The sequence below is a fragment of the Thunnus thynnus genome, chromosome 22 (assembly GCF_963924715.1).
Source record: "Thunnus thynnus chromosome 22, fThuThy2.1, whole genome shotgun sequence".
NCBI classification, from domain to species: domain Eukaryota; kingdom Metazoa; phylum Chordata; class Actinopteri; order Scombriformes; family Scombridae; genus Thunnus; species Thunnus thynnus.
In genome coordinates, this window is record NC_089538.1 from 15,978,436 (window position 1) to 16,001,528 (window position 23,093).

Genomic DNA, 23,093 nt, shown 5'->3' on the forward strand with positions numbered 1-23,093 from the left:
CCTGTAGGACAGAGCTCAATCCATCTTCAACAACAAGGTGATATATGCCTGTTATGCAGGCTACAAACTGATTGGTCGTGCAGAGCGAGTTTGCCAAGCCAACCGCCAGTGGTCCAACAACGACCCTCCCACCTGTGTCCTTCTGACCTGTGACCCTCCTCCCAACATCGCCCGCGGACGCTACAGGGGCTCTGACTTCCAAGTGGGCCGGAAAGTAGAGTATATCTGTGATGAGGGTTACGAGCTGGTCGGGGATGCCATCTGGACCTGTCTGAAGTTCGGAAAGTGGGATAAGACAAGGCAACCTCGCTGCTCACCGGTGCAGTGTCCGGAGCCGCCACTGGAGGAGAACCATCTGGTTCTGAAAGGCCTGGACTCTGAATCTGGAACAGTAGAATTATCCTGCGAGGATGGCTACGTCCTCGAGGGGGCCCGGATCCTCCGCTGCACCCCATCCCAGGAGTGGAACGACACCTTTCCAATGTGCAAGCAGGTGTTTTGTGGCTCTCTTCCTGAAGTATCATTTGGGGGCCCTTCTTCATCTTCACCCCCATTCCCTTTCAGCGCTGTGGTGACCTACACATGCATGGACGGCTTCACTTTAAGAAAAGAAGGCTCTGTGTCATGTCTAGCAAGCGGGCAGTGGAGCAGCCCTTACCCAGAATGTATTCCTGTTGAATGCCCTCAGCCTGCGGAGATTACTAATGGTATCGTTGATGTTCAGGGTCTGATGTACCTCAGTAAGGCACTGTACAGCTGTAAGACTGGATATAATTTAGTGGGCAACTCCACTGTACTCTGTGGAGAAAAGGGACTCTGGATCGGAGGGGTGCCTTCTTGCCGCCCAATTGAATGCTCAATCCCTAAACAGATAGCCAATGGAAAAGTAGTTTATACAAAACTCCAGTTTGGTCAGAGTGTCACCTACTCCTGCCGTCGTGGTTACCGTCTTCAAGGCCCAGAGACTCTGAAGTGCCTGGCCACTGGGGGCTGGGATGTCGAGCCACCGGCTTGTGTGCAGATATCCTGCACTCCACCTCAACCCATTGAAAATGGTTTCGTAGAGGGTCAGGATCACAGTTTTGGTGTCACTATTTTCTACAGCTGTTTTCCTGGCTTCCAGCTAGTAGGACAGGACCATCTGACATGTGAAGAGTTCGGCTGGTCAAGTTCTGTTCCTATCTGCGTTCCCTCGGACTGCGGCCTGCCTCCTCACATTGACTTTGGGGAATATGTTAGGGTGACGGAGCAGGGAAGAGCCTCACCTTTGGACTTGAGCTTCCTTCAAGGGACACTGATTGAATACAGTTGCAACAAAGGTTACGACCTCACAAACCCCACGAGGTTAGTGTGTCGGGAGGATGGGGGCTGGAACGGGACGGCCCCATCTTGTGTCCCAGCAGAGTGCGAGACACCACCTAACCCAGAGCACGGCTGGGTGAATGTGACTGATTCCTCCCTCGGCAGTATGGTCAGATATACTTGTGAGGGAGGATATGAGCTGGAGGGGGAGGCTGTGAGGCAGTGTTTATCAGGTCGACTGTGGACTAATGACGCCCCAGTTTGTCGCCCTGTTTCCTGTGGTGACCCAGGAGCTATCGCTAATGGCACAACTCATGGAGGTGCTTTTGTGTATCCCGAGGTCCTGCAATATGAGTGTAATCCTGGGTTTGTCCTAAAGGGTAGTGACACTATCGTCTGCCAGGTAGATGGAAAGTGGAATGGACAGAAGCCCTACTGTGAGCCAGTCTCATGTGGTCCTCCTAAAGTCCCTGGTGATATTACTTTTAAAGGCAAGGAGTACACCTATAATAATGAGATTGAACTGAGCTGTCAGCCAGGATTCATCTTAAAGGGGAAATCTATTAGTGTTTGCCAGACTGATGGCACCTGGAGCCACGACTCTCCTACTTGTGTACTTGCCCGCTGTGGGAAACCCTCACCAATTCCCAATGGGCGCGTGTTGGGGTCAGAGTTTGGCCTCAACAGCAAGGTCAAGTATGAATGTGATGACGGATACACCATTAATGGAGACTCCACCCTTGTTTGTCAGTCAGACGGACTTTGGGACAAACCACCACCTCGCTGTGATATTATCAGTTGTGATCCACCTGAAGACATCAGCCACGGCTTCCTGAACGGCTCCAGCTTCAACTACGATGACATAGTGGAGTACGTCTGCTTCGATGGTTACGAGGTAGTTGGGGATCCCATCCTGCGATGCTCCGTCCAGGGACTCTGGGTGGGTTCCGTGCCTCAGTGTCGGCCCTGCGTCTGTGGCCTCCCGGTGGTGAAATTCGGGTTGGTTCTTGGTCGCAACCGCGCCTGCGGAGACCAAGTGCACTTCCAGTGTGACAACGGTTACAAGCTGCTGGGTCCCTCTCAGGCGGTATGTGAGAAAGGAGGGGTATGGAGCCCAGGGGTGCCTGTGTGTGGTCGGGGAAGGTGCAGTGTCGCTCCGCCTACAGTTCCTAATGCTGTTCAGCAGGGCGGCAGTGCTACCTTCCCAGACACAGTTATATACAGGTGTCGGCCTGGCTACCAGCCGAAGGGGTTCCCACACCTCTCCTGCGGAAGAGACGGCAGGTGGGGGGAACCCAGAATCAGCTGTCAGCCTGTGAGTTGTGGAAAACCTCCATCTGTGGCCAATGCTCAGGTAGTGGGAGAGACCTTCACCTTCCCAAACCAGATCTCATACACGTAAGTACTGTAATTATTACTTTAATTTGTGTTCAAACCTAAATTTTCTGTCATTTCTAATGGACATTGGTCATCACATAACCTTTTGCTTTTTTCATTTATTTGTTTTTTGTAACAAAACATTCCCAGTAAGTTTGTGGGATCAGGTGAAACCTTCCTGTGTATCATATGACTTCTATAGCCTTTTTCCATTGGCACTGAGTCAAATCATGAGTCAAACCATGATTTGCATGCCCATTACGAGTTTAAACGTGCTGAGTCGCGCCCAAGATAGACATAAGAGACAAAGAATATCTCCAAAGTCTCCAAAGTTAACACAGACACACCTTCAAGCAGGTACCCCTGCTTGAATGGAGATCCCTGCCACGCTGGGCTGACACGGCAAGTCAAACCAAATCAAGCCAGGCCAGCACAAGTGTATGGAAAACCCCAACTAATGTGGGGTTTTTTAGACTTGTGCTACCAAATAGCCCTAACTTTTATGTGAAATCATTGTTACCATTAGCACGCGTTTGTTTGTCTATACTATCAAAGACTAATTTCTATCACTTTGTGGCGAACAATAAATTTTTTCTGATTTTGTTTTTCTCATGCATATCCCTTATTTTTACTTTCTTCCTTTTCACATATTTTTCCTCTTGCTCTCTAGCTGTGAAGATGGGTACGAACTAGCAACACAGATATCTACTCTGTCTTGCCGGAGTGACGGCACTTGGTCCAAACACAGCGTTCGATGCCGCCCCACCCCGTGCCTGCTTCCCACCAATGTCTCCATCCCTCATCTGGCGATCAGTGGGAAGGAGCTCACCCCTGTAGGGAGCACCATCACCCTCTCCTGCCCTACTGGCTTCTACCTGCAGGGGTCAGCACTAACTGAATGTCAGGTATGAAACATGTTAGTCAGTGATTTGTCCAAGTCTCAATGTTGAAAGAAGATGTTGTGACCTTCTGTTTTAAGTAATTTAGCAATTTCCTATCATGTAACACTGGCAAGAGATTTAGAGAAGTGCAGATGATGTAACTATGAAACTATAAATAATGTATTTTCCTGTCCTGTCTTTGTGTTTGTTGTGTGATAAGCTGGGTGGAAGCTGGGCTCCAAGCATCTCGTCAGTTTCATGTGAGCTGGTGGTGTGTGAGAAACCCCCTCCTCTACTTCACGGTGTTACTGAGGGGGAGAGTTTCAACTACGGAGACTTTGTCATGTACTCCTGCCTGCCTGGCTTTGACATGAAGGTACTGCTCATCACATGTTTTCTTTAGTTGTTTAGAAACTGAGGTGAGAAAACACAGGTCTTAAATATATATAGTTCAAACGTAACCATGTGCCTTTTTCCAAGTTTTATTGACCCTCCAAAGATGTAATCAGTGTAAGTCACTGCCGTCTATCTACCATTCTTGCCCAGTCATTAGATTACAGAAAGTCACGTGATTTCTCCTCAGCAATCAATACAAGAGTGAAGTTACAGAGCAAACGGGAGGAGCCGAGTCGCTCTTTTCCTGATGCACTCATACCCACTGATGTTCTAGCCTCCTTTATATGAACAGTCTGAAGTTACAAAGTCTCTGTTGTGCAAATGATTGTATCATGTGTCCTGCTAACGCTACAAATCAATGTTCGCTACACATTGCTGTGCTTAGATCGTCTACTATCTTTTGTAGCTTTACACTGTGCTCTCTTTGTCACAGGGAGACTCTGTCCAGACCTGCCAGGGAGACAGAACATGGAGTGGTGCTCAGCCAGTGTGTGTTGGTAGGTTTGTTTACATATGAGAGAGAGAGAGAGATCTGAACAACAGATTCTGTTGTTAAGACTCAATATCATTAAAGCTTGGGACCTCAAAAGACCGAAACCTCAAACATAATGGCTACTTCCAAAAACATACACAGATTTATTTTTTTAGTAATGTTTCATGGCTGAGTAAATACAGAAGGCAACACAAAGTTTGACAGATAGACTGTGATTAGAATCACGTCACAAGGCAACGCCTCAATTACTGCATTCCTGTTACATAACAAAAACGGACATCCTTCAAAAATTGTTTGCTTTGCTAATTTGTGTTGCAAAACAAAGATAGAGAGATGTAGGCGACATATACTGAGACTACAGACGGAGTTAGAGGTGAGGAAACTTTATAAGAGTGAAGTGAACTTCGGCTTAGTTGTGGCTCTAAAACTTGATGAACTGGAAAATAACACACATCACCATTTTACCATTTTTCTCGCTGTTTTTGGACAATTTATTATTATTTTTTTCCTGCTATGTGATGTCCTCTGACCAACTGTAAAAATGAAATGTTTAAAATAATCTTAAAGCAAAGTGAAATGAAAATAAGTCATTGTGTGGAGGGTGTAACTTAGAATTCCTCATAATGTAAAGCAGCCTCATACATTACACACACACAGTACATCAACCTCAGCATACCTCTGACGCTTTGTTTGTGCTTGACTATTGTCTCCCCAGCACAGTCATGTGGGCCTCCTCCCACAGTAAAAAACGCACAGGTCCAGACAACAGGAGAGACTTACCTGAACAATGCCAGTTATGTTTGTGATGCCGGGCTGCGGCTTGTTGGCCCACAGACTCTCAGCTGTCTGGTCAATGGCACGTGGAGCCTGCCAGCACCATCGTGTGAAGGTACGGAGCAAACAACAAGTAAAAGGTTAATCTGCGGACAGTTCTACCTGTGTTTAGTACGTGAAAGCTTGTGTTTAGAGCACCAAATGCAAAAAATACTACACATCATTCCCAGAAAAAGAAAAAGTCCTGTGATGTAGAGGAATCAAAGCATTTTACTTTATAGGAAGCTGTAAGCAGTTTGAACAAATAAAGGAAGAACTATGTAATTAACAGGAATAATACCACAATCTTTTCTTTTTCAATGTCTCTCTACATCTTAATTTTAACATTTTTTTCCATCATATCTCGCATGTTAGTGGCACAGGGCTGCATCACCCCGAGAGAGATGCTGCACGGTAAAGTGCAGGAACACAACCTGAACACAGGGCGCGCTTTGGAGTTCCAGTGTGATAAAGGCTACACCCTGGTGGGAGATCCTCTGGTGGTGTGTAAGGGGGGCAACACCTGGAGCTCCATATTCCCCACCTGCCAACGTGAGAAAACCTGCCTGCCTCTCTCTCACTCTCTCTCTCTGTCTCTCTCTCTCACACACACACACTAATGTGCAGTTACAAGGAAACAAGTTTGCGGATGTGATATCAAAGAATTAATTTATTACTTCCACCCACTGTGTCTCATTTACTCAGACAGGCGTTGTATTATATTGCACTTATCTTACACCTTTTCCACATAGTCACTGTTGCAACAGTTGCTTTCTCACAAACTCCTGGTAAAAGTATAGACCACATAGTGCGAGCAAACACCCTCCCTCTTAAAATTCTTTGCAACATCATCGAGCTTTTTCGTCATCTGTTTCACAACAGTGGGTCAATGAGTCGGAAGAGCTCTTCCTACTACTAGATATAGTTTGAGTCAGAGAAGTTCACTGGATGTGTTTTGAGTCTAATATCAGGATATGCACAAGTAAAAAACATGTTCTCATCTGAGAAATATTTATATGCAGCAAATAAATCACATATTCCATATGTTTGGATATGTAAAATAATGTAATGTATAACTAAAAAACTAAACATTTGAACATAAAAATGCCTCCATTCAAATATATTTTTGACACTGTGGATGACATATATGATATATGATATATATATTAAGTGACCTTAAAATTAGAAGCTCTTGTATCAGATAATGCAATCTGATACGAGCCCTGTAGTTAATGATGTCTTTGTGAAACATGTAAAGTTCAAATTTGGTTGTGACAGTCAGAGAAAGATGTTTTAAATATTTATCTGTCCTCAATTTAAATATGTGGAGAAAAAGAATATCACCAAGTGTAGCCTAACAACTCTATAATATAGCAACACAAACTTTAAAAACAACAAGACCAGGTCAAAACCTAGTATATGGCTGGACTGTGTGCGGCCAGTTTGTTACTGGGATAGTCAGTGGTTTTGTCTATAATGCGAATTCATGGATATTAAATGTTCATCTGCAATTTTCTGTAGTGGTCCCAGTAATATTTGCTGGTAAAGTACTGAAGTAGCATCACATGACACAGTTAAACTACTACAAAAACAATACTCATATCCTGGGATGTTTGATTTGACAGAGAACTTATTTTAATAATAATTATAACTATTCTATTTATCTGTTAACTCCCCCTGCTTTTTCATATGTATCACTCTGCGGACGTCTCTCGTTTTTCACTGTGTTTTGTCAGAGTGATGGTTATTTGGGTGCTTTAACTCTGAACTCTCCCTCATGCCTCTATACGCCTTTTTTCTGCCTCTTTCCCAGTTGGGCTGCGATGGAAATGAAAGTTTTGACAGCACTCTGGTTGCAAATTCAGGAGGCTTATCTCCACCTGATTATCACAGTTACAGTAAAATCAAGCGCACTTGCAGAGCAGCCGCCCCTCACTAACCTGATATAACAGCTACATGAGTCGCATATTTTACCTGCAAGACTTGTGTTTTAATGCTGTCGTTCATCGTTTGTTTGTGATGTGAAAACACCAGAGAAATAAAAAGTTTGCGTCCTGCTATTAGTTCAGTTGTAAAATCCAAACCCACCACGGAGTGTTTCTCCTGCTGGCTGCTGACAGCGCCGTCAGCCAGAGAGTCGATCACACTGGACCGTAGAGGAGGAGATGGCAGAGACGCTGGTACACGTCTGTTTAAACATGAGTTTAACCGACTTCACTGTATTTAAGAGCAGAAACACAGTCACTCTGCGTTGCACCGCTCGCTGTCCTCCGCTTTATCATCTCACGCCAATTCATTTTTAAAGAGCAACAGCCAATGGAGAAACTCACTCACTCACAGACAACCACGGTTATAAGGCTGGTCTGTGGCTGGTCAGCCAAAAACGTATACATAGTTATGTATAGTTACTACTTTGGCCTGATGTCAGCCATGTTTACTATTACATATTGTTGTTGTTTCTGTGGTTAAGTTTAAGAAATTATACTTCCACATGGCTAACAGATAAAGTGTGTCAACTGAATAAAGACCTTGATGAATCAAAAATGAATCCTTCGTTTGTGTTTCTCACAGCTAAGCCTTGCCCGGCACCTCCGGCCTGGAGGGGGAACATATCCCAGGAGTTTCGTGTCGGTCAGTCAGTCCGTGTCACCTGCCCCAAAGGTCAACAGGCCAAAGGTGGCGGCACCATCACCTGCAGACCGGACCAGACCTGGAGCTCCGCCATGTCTGCGTGTGAGAGTAAGTATCATTTATTCAGTTTGGAAGAAATGCTACAAAGAACATTTTTTTAAGATATTATCTTGTCAGACATCTGTAAAGGTTGTAGTAAAAATAGTGAATTCAAGTTATCGTAATGTAACTCTGTTGCATTCATACATATCTTTGACCCAACTGTGTCATGCTCAAATTTGACAGATTATTGTCTGAAATGTTTGTTTTAACTGTTTGTGTGTCAAATCCAGATCATTTGATTAAGTTTTATGTTTGAGTAAACCAATCAAATCTAATTATTAGGATTTTAATATACTCTGTTCTCCATCCAGCTAATCATGTCTTAATTCCTGAAATAATCAAGTTAAAAATAAATGTGTATTTGATATTGCACAGCTCTGCATGCTCCCCTGGTCTTGTGCCGAATGCCTCTCTACACATGCATGGCTCCTCACTTAAAATCTGCCTGTCAGCTGGAGTAATTCTCCTTTTTCTCTTTGTTGTCGTCTGTCTCTCACCGAGCTTTTATCAAAACAAATGAGGCTGCATCAAACACTGTTGGTGTCCTGTATGCTGGACTAATTATGGGGCACCTCCGCAGCTTCTATGGCAACCTTTATCAGATAATCCTCTGATCTTTCTTAAGCGCAGTCGTTCTGATTTTACAACACAATGGTGCTTATGTTGCTATGGCTCACTGTTTGTACTTGCATGGTGTTCATTCTCATATATGCATGTTTACTGTAATCCTTTCAGTTTCTTTCTGTTTTGATTGTAAAGGGGATTTTTCACCGACAAAAGTATAGTCAAGCCACACTATCAGACACGTTTGGATGTTTTGCATGACAAAACACAAAAAAAAACCCAAAACACAGTCTAATTTCTGTCAATCGACACAAATTTCTCTCTCTGCAGTGCACAATTTCATAGTAATATTTTGCATAGATATACAGGAGTGGACAAAACAACAAAAAACGCTTATTATACAATATAGAAGCTTTACAAAACATACCAATTTTATTAAACTCATAATGTTTGGCTTTGGCCAGAAAGTCGCTCTTTCTGTGTCTCAAACACTTTTCAGTTGCGTAGTGTGGCAAGAGGGGATGTTTCAGTAATCATGACGACATACCGAACACAGGAAAGCATCTTTAGGAAAGAGGCGTCAAAAAATAAGCAAAGAGTTGAATTAAAACCTTTGACAAGTCTAAAAAAAAAAACATACTTAGCTTCTATTGTACTGTGTTGCTGGGTGTTTCTTTTATTTTGTCCACTCCCTGTTAGACTTATAGATGAACATCACCTGTTTAGGCCATTCAGTGAATAACACATGAATTATTCAAGATCAAAGACAATCATGGCAGCATGACATTAATTAAGACAGAGGAGACCAAAAAAAAAAAAAAAAAAAGAGTTGTAGTGAGTAACTCGTGGGTCGTTCCATCTGGGCTGTTGTACAGGGGTGTCCTGTGGCCCCCCCCTCCACGTGGCCAATGGGGTGGTGCGGGGGGCAGTGTTCCAGTACGGGGACGTGGCAGTGTACTCTTGTTTTGGCGGCTACGCCATGGAGGGCGTTGGAAGGAGCAGGTGTTTGGAGAACGGCACCTGGACGCCGCCTCCCACATGCAGAGGTAGAGAGAACACACCCATGTGTTTCAGAGAAGGGACTGTCCCTTTTCTTAGGACACCTCGTCTGACTGTCACCTTTGCACATGACGCTATGCTGCTTTTTAGCTTTCCTCGAGTACTACTCTTTATCTCCAACAGAGACATTAACACTCTGTGGCTGTTTTTTTTCTGCCTAATTCTACTCCTTTAACACCAGTTGTGCATGTGTACAATATGTGGAAGTGGGTGAAATTATCAAGAATTTGTTTGTATATTTTTTTGTGTTTCCTCTTTGCCAGTGAAGTATGGGAAACGACGAAAGTCAGGTAGTCAACCTGAAAAGCAAGTTTTTGCCACAGAAACTGTGCTTCTCTCCTGCTGTAACGTGACCAATAACACTTCCTGTGCAGTCTTACCACGCATGTTCTGAGATGTGACTCTACATTGTATACATATATATATATATATATTATGTGTGTGTGTGTGTGTGTGAGTACTGTCTGTAGCCTGGATACAGCCCCATTACAGCTAAGAATCAACCTAGCATCACGTCAAGATATTTATAGTGAAGCTACAGTAGAGTTTAGTTTTATTTCTTGTCATCTATCCAAAACATTCACAAGTTAGGTTTAGTTTAAGGCCTTCAGGACCGAAGTGGAAGCGGCTACATTTTAGACTTTTTATATCAACGTTCATCAGTGTTGCAGTAAGAAAACCGTCAGTTTCTCAACTGACAGCAGTCTCAGTTGTCCAGAGTGGAGTGCAGGTATGAAATATGTTGTATATATGTGTAAAATAGATATTGTGTACCATACAACAAGCAGAATTAATTGAAATTAATAGTTACAGTGAACATTTCACAGTATGTATAAGCTAGTTTCTGAAACAAAAACTGAAATACATGTGGCAGCTTGTGGGGAAAAATACTGTAGGTTTACTAAAAAGCTAAACTCCATCCTATAAACACAGAAAATATTGAACATAACATACTAAACCTATCAAACAATTTATCTTAAGGTATCTATATATTTTTTATAATTTTAATTGTTAATTTTTGTCAGAGCTCACATTCATTAATCAGGTGACCAGTGGAAATCTGTCAAATTGGCTCTGCTGACTTTAAAGCTGCTTGTTTCCAATTGGATCAATAACATATTATCGTACGTGTGTGTATAACCTGTTGTACTGTTATCAACACGGCAACAGAAAACAAATCAGAGAATCAAACCAGTAGTTGAGCTCCATATTCATGAGCATCCCCACTCGCTGCAAATTGAACGAGAAAACCACCACCGCTGCTACAACAGTATGAAATTCAAATGGCCACAAATGTTTTACATATGAAAAAAAAAACAAGGGCTGGATCCAGGCGAGCTTTTCCTCAACAGCTGCTGAGTTTATGCACTGAAAAAGGAGGTTTTTTTTCTGTTGATGTCTCGGATGTGTTTGCGCAGATGAATTTGATCTTGTTGCCTTTGTTCTAGTTTATTACGCTGCATGGCCGAGACTTACATCAGATGTTGTTGAGGCTGTGGCAGAGAAATAACACATGGAAGCTGTAAATGTTGTTCTCTTTTTTTCTAATTGCGCTGGAAGAGGATTGAATGTTTTTCCTTATCTTGCTCTCTCTTCTGTGTCTGTCTGTACGCTTTCAGACAATTTAAGTTGTGTGTCAGTTTTGGGAAGCGTTCTTATTTGATATGCCTTTGTGTGTCTGTGTGTGTGTGTGTCGTCTCTCAGCGGTGTGTTGGCTGCATTGCCAGAACGGAGGTGTGTGTCAGCGGCCCAACACTTGCTCCTGCCCCGAAGGCTGGATGGGCCGACTCTGTGAGGAGCGTGAGTATCAAATATTGTTCCGTAAACTTCTGTTCACACAGCGTCGCTACACGAACACGCAGAACGTGATCCCAAGTGTGTTACAACTCAAATGCAAACAAACACCCACTAACGCTCAGGAATCCAACCAGCTAAGCAGGTTTTAGCAGACAATGGTACAAAAGAGCGTCAGAGATAATGGAGTCAGGTGGCGTTGAAAGAAAAAAATGAGTCTTTTTGTTTTTTTGTTGTTTTTTTTTTTTTTCGCTTTAACAAACTGCTGTTAAAAAGCTTTCAGATGATTTGTCTCTCGCTCAGTCGACACATAATTTAAAGGCTTGATCCAAATGTAAATGTAAAAAAAACACACCAGAGTGGCTACAAACGATGGGACAAGTTATGTTTGTGTATTTAAAGAGTTGTGCAGAAATCATAAGCTACTGGTGAAAAAGTCAACACTGATTCCTTGTGTTTATTTCTATAGTATATGTGTTTTTTTTAAAAATAACACACTTCAATAATAATCTACGTTGGCCTAAAGAGCTCAACACGTTGCAACAAGCAAACAGATCTGACAACACATACGTGGCATAAATAACCCTGCAGCAAATATGGAAAATACAAGAAAAGGTCTGTGGAGGTGCACAGAATGTGCTTGATTAACATCTCCCTGACAAATCACACTTTTATCACTTTACCGATGTTTGTACTACATGATGTCTGGTGACTTCACGTAAGCATAGTCCGCCCACCTTCAACCTCACCTTGAGTGTGTAATTAATTAGCCAGAATTAGAGAAAACACCTGTGTGGATGTGAATATGTTTGGTTTAGGTTTGGTTTTGAGTCTGGGACGTTACATTTTCTGACATTTATTGACATTTTCTGACATTTTCTGACATTTATTGACATTTTCTGACATTTTCTGACATTTTCTGACATTTCATAGAATAATTGTTTAATTGATTCCTCAAAACATGTTAAGAGATTAATTGATAATGAAAATGATTAGTTAAGCTCTGTTGGTGCTTTAAGATATAACTAGTAGCGTGACTAAGCTCTTTATGCAGGTACTGAATTATCTTCTTGAAACCTGAGATGGATTACTTCCTCATGAGTATCAGATAATGCGTCTCTCAAGCCTGCGGTCATAAAGAGCTCGAACTCGAAAACTGAATCAAAGATGGATTTGAAGAGAGAGAAAGAAAGAGAAAGAGAGGATCGATGACCTAAAGTGACTCCTTATCTCTCTCTCTCGTCTCTCTTCTCTAATGACAGCAATCTGCATCCTGCCGTGCTTGAACGGAGGGCGTTGCGTGGCACCCTACCAGTGCGAGTGTCCCGCCGGGTGGACGGGGACGCGCTGTCACAGCGGTGAGTTCATGTGTGAGTCGGTGATACGTTCACATGTGCGGGCTTGCATGTGAGTAAACCTGTAAACCCATTACGTCAGTGACATATGATGGGAGTCCGTATAGAGTCATTACTTCACAGGATTCCCTTCACGTCAGCGTCATTGTCTCCCTGATGGCTCTGACTCGGGAGGGTTGTGTGACGCCAACGTTGTTTTGTGTTCATGTATTTGATTATTTCTTTATTACTGAGGAAGTAATTCAATTTCTAGATTCTTATCTTAAAGATTGATTTATTCTATTTGATAATGTTTTTTTGTTTTGTTTTGGACAATATCAATAAAGTAAAAATAAAAGGAAAAAGTGGTTTTGGATATAATAATTATGACAGTTTTAAAGGAAAAATTCACCCAAAACTAATCATTTTCTTTCTTTTTGTCATCTCCTGCTGTCTGGAATGTAGGACAGATACAAAGAGGGAAAACTGCAGCTATTTATAATGAAATGTTGTGGATCAAAGACACATTTTAGCAACGGCAAAACAATAAACATTTCCTTTGCAAAAAAAAGAACATTTTTGACAGAGCAGGGTAGGTGTGGAGGTCGCTGAATAATAGACATTTAAGTGAAAATAAAAGTGCTCGAGATGACTTGAAACCCGAAACTTCAATCATGTTTCTCAGAGAAGAAGATCCTTTCTCAGTTAGAAGATAAAAGTACAAACATTAATACTTTTACTCATAAACTTAAAGGCATTTGAGAATCTGACGGACAGATGTGATTATAAAAAGTGGAACATACACGACATGATTGCTGCTGCAGCCCTGAAGCTTGAATTTTGCTCTCGCTGAGAAACACAGATAAGAAGAAACTGTTCTGACCTTTTAAATCTCTGATTATGAATAATATCTATTATTCATATTGTTACTATTCCCTATTTTATTTTATTGATTTATCTGTTCATGTGTTCTACTTTTTAGTAACCTCAAACCGGCCTTTTTAATTTTACCGTCACTTCAATGAGTTTATCAATAATAGTGTTAATGAGGGTTTAGATCAGCATCAAGTGCAGAGCGAGGAAGCACTCGACCATCTGTCTGTCATGGCAGCATGTTACAGGTTTTGTTCTCTGAGGGCTCAAAGCAAAAACACTGAACAGGAGATGAGTCAGCGCTCCTGTAAACGGGAGTTTCATATTTTTTGTTCTGTTTTGTTTTTTTGTTTTTTTTGCAGCCACATTTTCTCTGGATAAGCTTCTCATTAATTTATCTAGAGAAAGTAAATATTGACTATCTGATTATTAAAGACAGATGTACAACACATTTCTCTGTTCCCCCCCCAAAAAACTTTTGAACTTTTATTTGTACTTCTTCGTCAGCAAATACTTGTGGTTTTAGTGATTTCCATGTAATGATGATTGTGCTGTGTTTTCTCTGTGTGTGTGTGTGTGTGTGTGTGTGTGTGTGTGTGTGTGACTCGTTCACAGCTGTGTGTTCAACGCCTTGTCTGAATGGAGGCAGATGCATCAGACCGAACAGGTGTCACTGCAGTCCAGGGTGGACCGGACACGACTGCTCCAGGTGAACAGAAAAAGCAAAAACACTCAAACACAACAAAAAAATGAAGCTCTTCAAACAAAAAAATAAATAAATTCAATTCCAAAACTTAAACATAATAGTTACAAATCATATAACAGTGACAAATCCATTTCTATATGTAAATAGAAACATATATACATCTGAAACTTGCTACTATCAGTATGAAAATTGACACCTTTATTATAGACATACTGTATATAACTTGTACATACACGATGCCATTGAGCTTCTTGGGGAATTACATTACATTGAACCGTCAAGACAAAAGCAAAAAACAAAAGAATATTTGTAGTTTTTAACATTTTCTGGAAAATTCAAAGATTTAAGGGAACAAGTTAACTGTTATTGTTTCCACCATTCAATAAAACTGAGCCATCTGAAACCATGTGACTGTCACACAGACTCATATCTGAAGAAACACTGGAGACGAGTTTCAACCGTACAACTGAAGTTTTTCCTCATCTTTAGTTTTATTCAGTGTAAAAGTAATTTAGTTGATATTTCATCAATTCTAATCAGTAAACTGATCCGACTTAATTATAATTTCAAATATCCATGTACAATAGAAGAGGCCAGTTGGAAGCAAAGAAGGATAATATGACATCACATAGAGTATTAATTAGTGATTAATACTGATTAGTTTTTAATTCACGGTGTTGGAAAATATGTTACTTAGAGGAAGATTAAAATCCCATTGGCTCCATTTAAAGATTTATTGGATGTTTAGCTTTTTGGGTATTTTATGTCTTTATTAGTGATAGTAGAGATGCAACAAAGCTCTGACATTATGAGACTTCTCTCCTGTTTTAATGTGGAAAAGCTCTCGTCTGCTTTTTCAGACATATTTCTGGCATTAAAGTAAATTAAATGATTCTGAACATCTATCATTAATATATTTTGACAAGCGTCTAAACGAAAACAAACATTTCGAGAGAAGCTGTGAAGTTTGACAGGAACATTTTCCAGCAGTTTTTTTCCCCCCAACATCAATTGTTCATTCAATCTTAAAAGGAGAAGTGAATATGTACACAAAACAAATTACTCGACTTAGTCGACTGGAGGAATACGGTGCAGCTGTGAGCCGTGTTTTGTCTCAAGTTTCTATTTCCACCCACTGTCAAAGTCAAGTGTTACACTGTTTATGCTGTTGTCAAAACAGTCCTTCTTAAAATTAAGCTTTCAAAGGTTCCTGCACACAAACATCCTGTGATCCCGGCCCATTATGATTCAGTTTTTGTGTATCATGTCTACATGTTTGAGCTTATAAACATCATATCCTGGCTTCATAAACCTTGATAAGCCATTATTCTTTTTCTGAGGAACCCAAATATCTTAGCTGGAGTATTTTAGAGATATCTGTGGCATGTTAAGACCCTCCACGTTTCTTAACAACTCAAGTTACATGTAGATAGTCAGTATAACCAAAAAATATGTTGATAAACGCTGTTATGGATATCAACAGTACAGGCTGAGATGAAAGTGAAAGTCTGACACCAGTAAGACAGCTGTTAAACGATCGTGACTCGTCATCCGTTACTGGTTATCGACTGGAACAAGTCAGCTCCTGCAGTCGAAAAACTCAGCAGCTTCAGACAGTTCAGGCAGCCAGAAACCATCTTCATCTGCTCAGGTAACTCAGTCAGTGACAGAGTAGTTGGATTAAGGATGTAAACCTGTACGCAGGTGTGTCAGAAACCTGGATAATGTTGAAATCAGGTATAACAGGGAAATAAGTAACCAGGTTTCTCTTTTTAGCATGTTCAAAGGTTACTAGCAGTTGTTAAAAGGAAAATGTAGGAAGTCCTGACGTCAAGTAAAAGTAGTCATGAAGGTTTTGACCTTTTCTTACTTCAGTTATGAGTCATTTTAACGAACAATCAACCATTTTTCTTAGAAAAGAAGATTCTGTTGACATTTTGATGAGTGATATAGGAGGTGACAGGTAGCAACATTGCTCTTAAAATGAAATTAAAATTAAAATAACGCCTGTTAATCTTAAATTCAAATGTGACGAAGCCTGAATATTGACACATGAAAACTGATCAGTTTCTTCCTCCTTCTCTTGGCAGGAAAAGGAGATCAGGATACTATCACATCTAAAAGTTTCCACTCAGCTCCATGTGAATCATCGTATGAAGGGAATTCTTGTATAGTTAACTGACACACCTGTAAACCAATTCATTCTCATCTCTCAGCAAAAGGCAAAGCAAGAACCATTTTGTAAAATAAAGCTGTATTTTTTCATATAGAGAATCAACAGTATTAAAACATATGCTGCTATATACTTGTACGATGTGTAAAAACTATTGATGTGATTGTCCAATGTATATGTGTAAACTATTCTCACATTTTTATTAAAGCATAAAATACCATTAAATGCCTTTTCACCTCATTCTTTTCTCTTCACAGCAAGGTTTTGAACATTAAAGTCATGTTTCTGTTGTGTTTGCTGCATTCAAATACGAATTTAAATCTTTCTTATTGTCATATTTGGTTTAACCCACTTCACTGTTTCAGTAACGCTCACATAAATTTATGAGAATATGCAATTTAAAACAAAAAAAAAACAATCATCCAGCTGCTTTGAGGCAAAATTATTAAACTCAAAACACAACAGCACAAAGTTTCTGTAACTCATCTTCATTTATTAAATCCACCTTGGTGAAAACATAACATACAAAGAAAAGTTCAGGGGTTTGTCAGGAGCAAAAATCAGTTTCTCATATAAAACAGAGTTAAAAGTGGTCATTTGGGTTTTAATCATATTTCAGCCAGTTGTTCAGACAGTCAGTACAGACACTGAATTGACAGACTTAATGTCACCAACATGAGCGGAATAAATTATCTCCCGATGAGGAAAAGAAGACCTGATTTGTTATTGTACATTAAATGAGATGGAATTTCTTAAGCATGTACAGAGGGGAGGGTGGGGTGGGGGGGGGGGGATAGCGGTGTCGTGGTTTATACAATGACGGGGGTGGTGTGTGTTGATGGTCGGTAGGAACTTAGGATCTCAATGATTCCACTTTCGCAATCAGCGTTTGTAGGTTAGCGCCAGAGAATTCATCCACCTGAAAGAAAAAAAAAAAAAAGCATCAGAAACATGATTATACCTTTATAGTCAGGAGAGAAAAGTGATTACTATGTGATTGATTCTTACAATATGGCTGGATAATCATATATAAATAAAAACATTTTAAAAATTTCACGACGCCTAAAGCTTACCTTCTGTCCATTCTTGTAAAAGTGGAATGTGGGCATGCAGTTAATCCCGCAGTGTGAACTCACATCCTGAAAAAGAGCAAAGGGAACAACAATCAGATGGACTCGAGTCGTAACCGTAGTAAGACCCTTAACTGAGGACTGGTCATGCTGACGAGAGTTGGAGATAATGTGAAAAAAGGTGAATATTAAAAAAAACAAACAACAACAAAAAAATATATACTCAAGCCAGAAAATGATCTCAAGTACGCAGTAGAGTAACTTCAGCGTTTTACATGTGAGCATATTTGAATCCTGCCAGACTTGTTTCACACTGGTGAAGTCATCCAGATACTGGACGGAAAACAGGAAACTACTGGGAGTTGTTGGATGAGCAGGACACCTGAGCCTCTCCCTCAATCCTCACCGCCTTGTGTTTCCCACAAGACCGAACTAAATAATTGATAAGTTTCTGTTTTGTACAGAAATGTAAACCAACCTACAAGTTTTATTTGTTTAAACATAAATACACAAATATTACTGACTGTATAGTGACAGTTACAGCAGCTTTAAATGGTTTACCAAATTATCTAGAAAACGTTGCTGTGTAAAACCCGACCAGGTCTGGAACGCTGACTGATGTCAAAACACCCATTCAAGGTTTTGTGCAGAAAAATTCTCCAGATAACTCTAAAAACATGTTTCTTGAGCTGCCTGATCCAACTTATCTAAACTTACATGGGTCAAAATACCTTTACAAGAAGATTGTGAGCAATGTGCCTTCTTCATTTACACACTTATGAATTACAGCACTTTCAATTCAAGTTGCTTTTTTCCACTGTTTTCCTCACAGATTGTTCTGTGTGAGCAGGACTCAACAGTGGAAGAATCAATGAGTATCAAAGGTTCATGTTGACAGCTGCACAGATCAGATATTACCTGGAGTTTGGCCAAAAGCCAACTTACCCTACATATGTAAACAAAGCTGTTATGTCTCTTTGTGTGTTTGAGGGTTTACCACATGTGGTTACAATAAACCAATATGAATACGAATCATTCTACCAAAAGCTCTTTAACAAATGCTGTTAATGTGTAACGGTAGCATGGTTTGTTCTCGTTTCACTACGTCGTAGCACTGAGGCAGAAAAATGTTGCACTTGGGTCACATGAGCCCGCTGTGTGTTCCACATGGCCTGGTGAAATGGATTTCATAAATAGTCCACATTGCTTTGAGTATTAATGATTATGGCCGCCCCCTTCGACATAAGCTAAAAATATAAGAGTGGTTTCCTATACGAGATGTGAAACATACAGAACTGACTTTTTGACCTCTGATATTTAGGCCGAAGAAAACTGACCAATAGATTTACAGATAAATTGTTTTTACCTCAGCTTCGTCCACGTCCACCTTCAGGAAGATCACGTTCTTGTTCTCAGGTTTTTCTGACAGTTTCTGCAAGACAGTGGATCAGTGAGCATTAAAGAGATACAAAGACAAAGGATGTACATGATAGTGAGTGTATATATATATATTTAGATGCATTCCTGATTTAAAATGTTACAAAAAAGGAGAAAATTTACATTATCTGCATTTGATGTACTAGAGACGTTTAACAAAGGCTGCAACTAGAGAAAATAAACTTACTCTCTCATATCTGCAGACTTATGAAAGTGAGCAGGACTGTCTCTAAAAACATTTTCTTGGCTTAAACTGAGTCCAGTTTAGAAAGGATTACTTTGTGCCCACAATCCAGTCTCAGGTTTTTCTGTGTTCTTAATGTTTTCCCTCCCTTCATAGAAACACATGCCATGGATAAAAGATGGTCTTTCTTTGCTCATGTAACAGTGTTCCTTTTTCTAACCAATTTAAAAAAAAAAAAAATCCTTCAACTATGAGTTTGAAAAGTCAATTATCCACTTACCACAAATTCTGGTCCAATCTGTTTACAGGGGCCACACCACGTGGCTGTGAAGTCCACCACAACCAGCTTGTCTCCAGCTTCCTTCAAGATGTTGTTGAAGTCATCCTACAGAAAATTAAAAAAACAAACAAACAAAAAAAAACAAGAAACAGATAATGTCAGTAGCTTGATTTTGATCTTGTAGTGACAGGATTATCCAACCTGAACTTGGTAATAGCAGCTTATAATTGCTTCTAGCAGTTTTGTCTCATGATGATAATTATCTGCAGTTATGGCTGCAGTCACTGCAAATTAAAACATGTTCTTCATTGTATCTGAAAGCAGTAAAATACTTTCAGTGTGTTTAAGGGGGAAAAAAAAGCTTCAGTACAGTTCAGTATTATACAACTACACCATATCATTCACACAGGCTTCAAACAAAAGCAGCCAATTTATATAATTCTAAATTTTAGGTAATTTTCTCTATATTGTAATTCAAACACTGCTGCTTTTGTTTGCTCTGTATATGAGACACAGAGCGCGCCTGTGCCTCCTGAAAGAGGAGTCCCTACTCTTTCTCTTTACTTTTTTTTGGGTTGGATTTTTCCATCATGGACCTAATGCCGCGTTCAAGTCACATCAGAGGTATTGTAGTTAAACTGATTTGTCTGAAAGCTCCCATATATACATACTTTGTCACTTAATAAGGAGGTGCCTAAAAGGCAAGCAGATATGCATCAGCCGTTCACTGTAATTAAACCCAAATGTACTGTATATTAATTGTAATTTTGTAAATGCAGTCTTTTTAAAACCCTCACACAAGCAACTCAGTTATCATACAACCTTCTTCAGATGACGCTTGCAAACCCATTTTTATAGACTTGTTTTCATGTGATGTCATTTTACTGTCTTTTAAACCTTTTTTTTTTTCTTTCTCTGCTGTGTTTTTACGTCTTTTTGAGTAGTACTGCTTTAATTTTGTCTGCCAAAGCACTTTGAAAGCTCTTTATGTGCTATATAAATGAAGTTATTGTTATTACTAATAACATGGAAGTCTTTCCCCCTTTTCTACCACCCATCAAGTCCATGTACCGTGAACGCAGCATAAGCATAGAGGGTGTCGGTTGATCTAAAACGTCACACATGTTAAGAGGTAATTAGATCAATACATAACGATAATAATATTGATAAATAATGTATGCATATCCGTAAAACTGCATGATTCCGTAACATTTCATTCATAAACTACCCGACGTGTTACTCGACTTGTTTTCCAGCTAATCATACCTGTGTTTTACCAGAGTAAAACTGAGTATTATGAAGTGTTTTATAGTATAAAAATATTGACGTTACATTCCTATCCGGTCCCCCCACCCACCGATCCTGAAACATCCAGCGGCCCGGGAAAGGCCTGCTCTGGCCCGCTGTAAGTCCAACATGATGCAGCGGTGCTGGCGTTAGCTACAAGTTGTTTTCACCCTTAACACACAATACAGCCACATTCACAACTAATAATGCGTTAATATTATGAAGTATCGAGGCATCCAGTCCAACAAGCATTTCTTCAGCAAGCTACCCGCCGAGCTACAAAAGATGGCAAAGTCCAGATTCCGCACACATGGTGAGGTAGGCTGACGGACAACCGGGCGCGTTAAGCGGACCTGAAGCTCCACTCTTGAGTATTATCTCAAGATTATCGTGAGCTAATTTTGTGCAAGTGTCCGTCTAAGTGAACAAGATAGAAAACACTGGAAAACAAAGCCCTAGTGTGGAGAATGAGTCACGAGAGGAGAGAACGAGCGCTTAACCTAGCTACAACCGGCCGTTGGCAGCAAGACGGCGCCAACCGTTAACACGCTAAAAACATCTACTAACTGACAACAATGGCGGCTTCTAAAAAACGGTAGATGACGAAAGCAGCTAAATAAACAAGTTACAACTTACCAGACTTTCCACTTCGCGAACCATGGTGACTGCTGAAGAAGATGTGCTTCACTGTGGACGACGCGCGGCGGGTAATGGGAATGCCCTTTTTTTCAGAAGCCACGCTGCAATTTATTACTGCCTGTCAAGCTCAACAAAATTACAGCGGAAGTTATTGTGTTGTGCTTCTAAAATACAAAAACTCATTTCACTTTTGGGACAAGTGATGAGGGACAAAAATTCACAGTCCTCCTTCTGTGCAAAAAAATGTATTTGAAACTTTATCTGAAGCTACTATGAAGCTTCAGCCGTCCAAATGAGTCAAATCAAGTAGATATCTTTCAATGTTACAGTCTTTTTAGTGCTAAAGTCCCTCTTTTGTTACTATACTTCCACCCCAGCTCAATAAGGAAACACAAAGAGGGAATTTGATGCTGTAAATGTGGCAGAAATGTGGCACTTGAAATGACTAACTCAGACTATTGAAGCCTCATATGAGCTTCTGATATACTTTTAAATGCATTTTTGCACAAAATGATTGCATGGACACACTGTGGATTTTGTCCCCCATCACGTACAATGAAAGGACATTTGAAGGGGATCTTTTAATAGCCAGAATGAACAGGAGGAATTATTACAGTGAGGAAAACATCTTTCAGTGTTCATATGGACACCTGTTTTAAGACAGACGTGAAAAATTGTGAACGCGTCCTTTAAGTATTACAGCGTTCCACAATACGGACGCTTATTTTGAAGGGTGTCCCGGAAGTTATGTTATTTCTGCCATTTTTTCATACAGCAACCAAACTAAATGTTGCACCAATATAACATTGTAAATGTATGTTTTCCTGTCAAGTTCTCTACAGTTTTACATATTTTTGAAATCGTTTGGATCAATCAGCAGTCAATATAGAGATAAGGCTTAGCTTATATTTGCACCAAAAATACTGACCATACATACCATATGAGATCTAACGGATTATTACTATATTTTATGACCAGTTTCTTATTAATTAGTTTATCTATGTCATATATAGTATTTTTTAATCATTAACCGCAGGGAAAGAGATAAAACTAATTCAAGTCACAATGACTTGACAAATTCTGGGTTTACCGTAAATGACCGAGAAAGCGCAGCTCAACGTCAATTACGTGACTTGTCGTCATTACGTCATCAGCGTAGTTTTTTCTGTTTTCTTCACAGTTTGATCATTTTGTTGTTTTATCTATTTTCAAACATCTATTCTGCTCTGATGGCCCTTAACTTATAGATTTAACGTATATGTTTCATGGGCATGTTTTGACATTTTTCAACAAAATTAGATTATTTTATGTTGCATTTACATCCAGTTGAATTCATAAAATTGATCATGTAATCTGACTTAGTCTTTTTATTCTTATACATTTCAAGAATCAAATTTCCTGATACTAAATTTAAGGATTACTTAGTTCTCAACAGTAAATCTTGGCCACTTTGGTGTAGAAGCATTAACATTTGCATACTAGACAAAAATCCTGAAATAGTGCCACTGTGGCCCAGATGGGGTGCCCTGCCCTCCTAAAACCCCAAACCAGCAGATGACACGTGTCTTAGCCTTCCCTGCACTTGATATACACTCGAAAGTAAAAGCTTAAATATTCACATAGACCTGTAATTATTTTACATCCAAATTATGTCCCTCTGAGACTGGTAAAATGGTTTAATTCCCAGACTCACAAATA

General features: G+C 40.1%; 2 protein-coding genes across 5 annotated transcripts in view; one reads left to right on the top strand and one right to left on the bottom strand.

The window, feature by feature from the left end:
- svep1 (sushi, von Willebrand factor type A, EGF and pentraxin domain containing 1) overlaps window positions 1-17,210 on the top strand; it is a 109,071-nt gene extending 91,861 nt beyond the window's left edge. The window contains exons 41-53 of one of the 4 annotated variants that reach the window (XM_067580112.1): window positions 8-2,700; window positions 3,350-3,584; window positions 3,781-3,936; window positions 4,390-4,453; window positions 5,165-5,338; window positions 5,638-5,814; window positions 7,834-8,001; window positions 9,435-9,605; window positions 9,882-9,908; window positions 11,323-11,418; window positions 12,675-12,770; window positions 14,235-14,328; window positions 16,416-17,210. In XM_067580112.1, coding sequence (XP_067436213.1) covers window positions 8-2,700; window positions 3,350-3,584; window positions 3,781-3,936; window positions 4,390-4,453; window positions 5,165-5,338; window positions 5,638-5,814; window positions 7,834-8,001; window positions 9,435-9,605; window positions 9,882-9,908; window positions 11,323-11,418; window positions 12,675-12,770; window positions 14,235-14,328; window positions 16,416-16,446 — 4,182 coding nt within the window. In that variant the 3' untranslated portion in view covers window positions 16,447-17,210. The remainder of the gene's footprint in view (window positions 1-7; window positions 2,701-3,349; window positions 3,585-3,780; window positions 3,937-4,389; window positions 4,454-5,164; window positions 5,339-5,637; window positions 5,815-7,833; window positions 8,002-9,434; window positions 9,606-9,881; window positions 9,909-11,322; window positions 11,419-12,674; window positions 12,771-14,234; window positions 14,329-16,415) is intronic. The other 3 variants (XM_067580113.1, XM_067580114.1, XM_067580115.1) reach the window with 3 other exon arrangements.
- txnb (thioredoxin b) lies at window positions 16,971-21,546 on the bottom strand. The gene is made up of 5 exons (XM_067580128.1): window positions 21,393-21,546; window positions 19,470-19,574; window positions 18,935-19,000; window positions 17,572-17,637; window positions 16,971-17,417 (listed from the first exon to the last, which is right to left on the bottom strand). The coding sequence occupies exons 1-5, from the start codon at window positions 21,414-21,416 to the stop codon at window positions 17,352-17,354; spliced, it is 327 nt and encodes a 108-aa protein (XP_067436229.1). The 5' UTR covers window positions 21,417-21,546; the 3' UTR covers window positions 16,971-17,351.
- Window positions 21,547-23,093: the final 1,547 nt, after the last annotated feature.

Coding starts and splice junctions, on each gene's coding strand:
- txnb (XM_067580128.1), bottom strand. CDS start 21,416: ATGGTTCGCGAAGTGGAAAGTCTG. Junction 19,575..21,392: donor TTCGCGAAGTGGAAAGTCTG/GTAAGTTGTAAC, acceptor AATTTTCTGTAG/GATGACTTCAACAACATCTT. Junction 19,001..19,469: donor AGATTGGACCAGAATTTGTG/GTAAGTGGATAA, acceptor ACTGTCTTGCAG/AAACTGTCAGAAAAACCTGA.